Source organism: Lontra canadensis, unplaced genomic scaffold, assembly GCF_010015895.1.
Source record: "Lontra canadensis isolate GAN:19392208 unplaced genomic scaffold, GSC_riverotter_1.0 scaffold104, whole genome shotgun sequence".
NCBI classification, from domain to species: Eukaryota; Metazoa; Chordata; class Mammalia; order Carnivora; family Mustelidae; genus Lontra; species Lontra canadensis.
In genome coordinates, this window is record NW_022631098.1 from 7,185,847 (window position 1) to 7,191,846 (window position 6,000).

The window sequence follows — 6,000 nt, forward strand, 5'->3', positions numbered from 1 at the left end:
TCAAAGCTTGGTGAGGAAATTTATCACTTTTAATTTCAGGGCTGCCAGATATTTCTGCCTCTGAGCCAGCCATTACAGAGACAATTTAAAGGCACATGCCTCCTTGGGAAGAGGGGCTTTCTGCCTGTCTTTGCTGGGCTCCTGGGCCCGGGAACAGCCTGTCTTTGCTGTTGGGCTCACCCTGGGGATTTGGGGGGCGGGGGCGGGGGAGTGCCAGGGCTTCACGAACAGGGCCTGCGATGGGAGCCAACGTCCGGGGTCTCTGCGCATGATAGGAGCTCTGACCCGTCCGGGTGGACCCGGCTCTGCACGGAGGCCCGGGGACTTCACAGCCTTGGCTCAGTGTGGTGACTTCAGCAAGGCAGGCGGGGAGAGGGGAGGGGAGGATGCGGAGGGCAGCCAGCAGTGGTCAGGCTCCGGCCACGCCGGCAACCTTGACGAGATCACATGTGCTGATCTGTTTTTATCTTCATCTGAGCTTGTCCGATGGCACACATCCGGCCTTTCGTCTCCTACCTGCCCTCCTTCCTTTCTCTCTGCTTCTCAGTCCTTGAAACAGAGGCTGCCGTCGCCGTGTAGATGGCTGTTTTCTAAGAAGCCTCCACACCACATCCCTTTCAGGCGGCAACACGGAGGCCTCCACCTGGTTGCAGGGCTCCTGCGCGAGGCGGAGCCCACGGGGCTCTCCGGCCCCCGCTGCCCTCCTCGGGCCTCCCCGGCTGCTTTCTTCTTTAGGGAGCTGTGAGAACTATGAGAACCAAAGAAAGAAATGCAGCCAAAGCCAGATCCCGTACAGGTCTGCCGGAAATCACTGCTGGCTGGTGATTCGGGACTGGGGAAGGTTTCTCAGGCAGGAAGGCTGTGGCTTCGTCCGCCCGCCTGGTCCACGCTGCTCTTTGAGGAACTTGCTGCCTTTCCAGCGTACGTGAATGGAAAGGGGTCCTGGCCGCCACCTGCATGAATGCACATTAGGACTGTCTTGCCATCAGGTTCCTTCAAAAGCCCTTTCTGGAAGCCATGTAAGGCACATACGGGTCCTTGGTCCAAGGACACACCCTGCAGCTTGAAGGGACACCTGAGGGTGACCGTGACCTCCCCGTCTCCAGGCAGAATTCAACCCCAGCTACCCAGTACAACCGGCAATGTTTATATTTAAAGCTCTTAAGGAAAGGTGACTCCGTATCTTTCCTAGGGCACTTTTTCATTCACTTATTCAGCCAGTCAAGTACTATTTATTGAGCACCTAGAAAGGGTATATTTTGCTCATCACTTGGAATCTAGACAAGGTCGGTGTTCTAGAATCTGACGTTCTGTATGTGCTCTGGGATCTTTTACCCTTCCCCAACAAGAACTGTTTATTGCGGTTTAATACAAGCCTATACTGCTACCAATTGTATTCTGAATTCTCTTCCTTATAGTATGGATTGTTACTCTAAGGAATAGTTCTTAAAACTTTTTTTTTTTTTAAATAATACTGGAACCATTTCTCCAGCTAGAATTTTGCATAGAACTTTGATGTAAAGGGGCATACTGGAATTTTATTTTCTTGAGTCGGGGGAAGGAAGCCCATACCTCACCTTCTTATCCATGAAGCATCTTTGCAGATGGAGCCCTAAGGAAGCCAAAATACCCAGAAATTAAGAGCAAAGCCTCTGAAGTCAGGCTGCCTGGGTTTGAATCCACTTCTGTCACCTACTGTGCGACACTGGGCAAGCTACTGAACCTCTCTGAGGTTGGTGTTTCTCATCTGCTAAAGGGGGATAAGAGCAATATGTACTTCCAAAGGTTGATGGGAACAAAGGCAACAGTACATCTTAAATACTTCACATCGTGCCTGGTATCTGGTAGAGCCTCAGGAGATCTGAGATGGTTGGAAAGCAGCACTAGGTTTCTGCTATGAATATGTGTAGGAAGTTCTGCCTCGGGCTGCCTGGGTGCTCAGGGTCCTGGGATTGAATTCCGCCTTGGACCCCCTGCTTAGTGGGGAGCCTGCTTCTCCCTCTCCCTCTGCCCCGTCCCCCCTCTCCCCCCGGCTTATGCGCTCTCTCGCTCTGTCAAATAAATGAATGAAATCTTTAAAAAAAAGTTCTGCCACTTAGGAGATTCTCATACAAACATAAAACACAGGGTTGGAAGGAACAATGTGCAGGGTGTCCTGGAAAGGGCAGAACAAAGCTGGTGTGCTTGACGCGTGCACCCTGTGGTCTTGAGGATGCAATGGGGCGGGAGCAGTCCGAGGACTGGGACCAGGCTGTGCTCACGTGCAGAGACTCGGGGCGGGTCCAGCCATGCCTTCCAGGGCTGGTGGAGACGGCTCCCTGTGGAGCTGGGTGGCTCACTGGTCAGGCCTCGCGGCCACGGAGAGGAATTCACAATCAGTGCAGACTGTGAGCCGTGTAACTTCTTGAGCAAGAAGCAGGAAGGAAGCAAGTGGCCTTCAAGGCACCTGCATGCGTTGGGTGAATCAGGACAGCTGAGGGGTGTGGTGGCCATCCTGGGTCTACCAGCCTACTGGGGGCCACCTAGCAAGGGCCTGGGTGGGGCAGTGAGAGTCGACAGGCATGGCAAGAGATGTATCTAGAAGACATTTCGAATGAAAACGGCTGAGTCTTGAGACAGGTGCCTCTGAATGAAATCGCTGATCAGAGCCTTAAAGACTGTTAGCAAATGGTAAAAAGTCCTATTTGTCTTGACGCTATGGCCTTGTTGCTTTTTAATGGTTCAGAAAAAGTTTACCAGTTTGAATCACACTGAATCGATTGTGTCGATTCCACAGGTAGGTACAGTAACAAGTTCCTACGGGGTGCCGGGCCGATGCCAAGCGTGGGACGGCACACTCCCACCCTCGGAGAACTTCTGGGGTGGCAGGAGACAGGGAAGGTGCACAGGCATTTAGGAGAGCGCAGTGGCGAGCCTTTGATCTGGAACGTCTGGGAGCACAGGGACGGGCTGCATCCTCCAGATGCCAGGCAGTCATGGAAGGTGGTGTGTGGATGGTGCCAGCCTGTGGGGAGGGCGTGAGGGGCAAGAGTGGCAGACACGGGAGGAGCGGAAGGACAAGCAGAGGCCTCTCGGTGGGGAAGAACCTGGGCCCTTCGGGGAACCTGGGCAGCTGAGTGGGCCTGGAGTCGGGGCAGCGAGAGTAAGGGGCAGGAGACAAAGCACAGATCTCAGCTCGTCCAGAAGGGCTTTGTGAGTCTCGATGAGGAGTTTGGATTTCGTTCTGAAGACACAGGGAGTCATTCGGGGATTTTAAGTGATCGGGGGCTCGGGGTAGTTGGGGCAGACAGTCTGGTTCTGGGTATACTGAGCTGGGGGCTGTCCAAGTAGAGGTATGTCTGCCATCCCTACTTTCCCATAAGGTACAGTCTACGCAGTGGGACCCATTGCCCCCACCTGTCTAATCCTTTACTCCTCTCCATAGAGCTAGCCCCCCAGAATCCTTCTGCTTCTTGGGGTGTCTCATCAGGACCTCCACTCTGCTTGTGTTGGTTATTCTGATTTGGTTCCCTCTTCTCTCTGGGTGACCCTGGATGGGGGCATCTGGAGCTCATTTGGGTGGGAGGTCACATCCTGGAGGAAGGGCTAGGCTGGCTGCCAGGGCCAGCGACCATACCTGACTCGGGATCTTCTCACGTATCCAGCCCCCTCCCCCAGCTTCCACCTACACAGTTTGAGCCCAGGACCCCTTGCACAAGCAGAATATCACTCTCATGGTGACTGCCTCCCCTATCTTTTCAGCGGGTGCCAAAGCCTTTGTCTGTGACCAGTGTGGAGCCCAGTTTTCGAAGGAGGATGCGCTGGAGACACACAGGCAGACCCATACCGGTGAGTAGACGGATCCCCGTTCTCCAGGTCCTCCAGCGTGCCGGCACACTCTCTGAGCAAACGTGACATCTCGTCATGTCCTGGGGAGCTTGTGCCCTGTTCAGCTACTCTCGTGTGTGGGGTTGGACAGCAGGAACATCTACCTATGACCTTGCCCCATAGCAACAGCTGTCCTGGCTGAGGTCTCACAGGCCACGAGGGCCCCATCTTCTCAGAGCCTTCTAGCAGGCTCTTGTTGAGGTCTTAGAAGGTCCGAGATGTTATCTAGCATCCCCTTCCCTTGGTGAATGGTCAAGAAACCTCTTGTACTCTATTTGAATACCTCTGAAACCTTCAGGGGCCACAGCGGGCTGGTCTTCCCGCTGTGAGTCAAGTCACGGTAAAGGAAAGCAGTGTCTGCATAAGGACGCACGTGAACCGTTCAGCTGACAAGGTCACCGTATTTGGTGTCAGTGCCGTCACCACCGTCAGTCATCGTTACTGTAGCTCAGAGCTGTACCCCGGCCCTGGGGCCGCCTTTTGGTAACTCTGTAAGGTGGGAAGCTCCTCTTGTGTCATCGATGAGGGCCCCGCAAGGAGGGACAGTGACTTCGCCTAGTTCGAGTGGGGCCAGGAGGGGTGCCCAGGTGGCTCAGTTGGTTAAGCAACTGTCTTCGGCTCAGGTCATGATCCTGGAGTCCCTGGATCGAGTCCCACATCAGGCTCCCTGCTCAGCGGGGAGTCTGCTTCTCCCTCTGACCCTCTCCTCTCATGCACATTCTCTCTCTTTCAAATACATAAGTAAATAAATAAAATTAAAAAAAAAAAAAAAAAAGAGTGGGGCCGGGAGTGTTGCAGCTTGAATGTCCTGGGTCTCACCTTGGCTCTGCCCTTCCTGCCTATGAGACCAGGGATCCATCCTTGAAACGGTCTTACTCGGGGTCCCCTCGTCTGTTAGAAGAGCAGAGTTGTAATCATACCTACCTCCATAGCGTCGTGTTGTCACAGGGATAAAATAAGATACTGTTTTTTTTTTTTTTTTAAGATTTTTTATTTATTTATTTGACAGAGAGCACAAGTAGGCAGAGAGGCAGGCAGAGAGAGAGGGGGAAGCAGGCTCCCCGCTGAGCAGAGAGCCCGATGCAGGGCTCGATCCCAGGACCCTGGGATCATGACCTGAGCCAAAGGCAGAGGCTTTAACCCACTGAGCCATTCAGGCGCCCCTGATATGAGATACTTTATTGGAAGTGCTCTGCAGAGTGTTTGGCTCATAGTAAGCATTTCATATCTAGCAGTAGGTGTATTTAAAATATTTATTGACTTCCCCCAATGTGCCTGGCATGCTTGTTGCATTTAAGGTATGGGGACATATGAGACAGACAGCATTCCTGCCCCCCGTGGACCTGCGATTCTACTGGGGAGACAGTATATGCATGTAATTGTGTAATACAGTGTCAGGTAACGATATGTGCTAGTAGGAAAATGAAGCAGGATAAGGGGAAAAGAGTGATAGGGAGAAAAGTGGTATTCCAGATTAAATGGCCAGGCCTTTCTGAGAAGGTGACATCTGAGCAGGGTCCTGATGTAAGGGAGTGAGCCTCTCAGATGGAACAAGCTCTTGCAGAAGCCCTGAGGCCAGGTTAAACTTGACCATCTCAGGGAACAGCATGAGGAGCCTTGTAGAGGGAGAGTGGAGAGGAGGGCGGAGAGTGAGGGGCAGAGAGTGGTGGCAGATGAGGCCAAAAATCAGAGAGGTCTCTCAGCCTGAGCATGGAATTTAGATTTTATTCTCCATGTGCTGAAAGTCCATTGGAAGGGGATAAAATATTTGCAAATCATATCCCTGATAAGAGACCTAGAGTTAGAAAACATAAAGAACTCTTAGAACTCAAAAATTAAAAATGGGCAAAAGATCTGCATAGCTTTTCTCCACAAATAGACAAATAGTCAATGAGTGCATGAAAAGATGCTCGACACCACTGGGCCAAGGGAAATACAAATCAAAATGATAATGAAGTCATGTTTTGTACTCATCAGGGTGTGGCTATAAGACAAAATTCAGGCAGTAAGAAGTGTTGGTGAGGACGTAGAGAACTCGGAACCCTACACGGGGCTGGTGGGAATGGAAAGTGGTATAACTGCTTTGGACAGCAGTCTGGTAGTTCCGCAAAAGACTAAACATGGCGATCCCAT

The 6,000-nt window shown here is 52.2% G+C and overlaps 1 protein-coding gene across 4 annotated transcripts in view; it reads left to right on the forward strand.

The window, feature by feature from the left end:
* The window catches only part of ZBTB16 (zinc finger and BTB domain containing 16), a 122,470-nt gene extending 118,610 nt beyond the window's left edge, over positions 1-3,860 (forward strand). For all 4 annotated transcript variants that reach the window (XM_032838434.1, XM_032838430.1, XM_032838433.1 and 1 more), the window contains exon 4: positions 3,742-3,860. In XM_032838434.1, coding sequence (XP_032694325.1) covers positions 3,742-3,836 — 95 coding nt within the window. In that variant the 3' untranslated portion in view covers positions 3,837-3,860. The remainder of the gene's footprint in view (positions 1-3,741) is intronic.
* Positions 3,861-6,000: the final 2,140 nt, after the last annotated feature.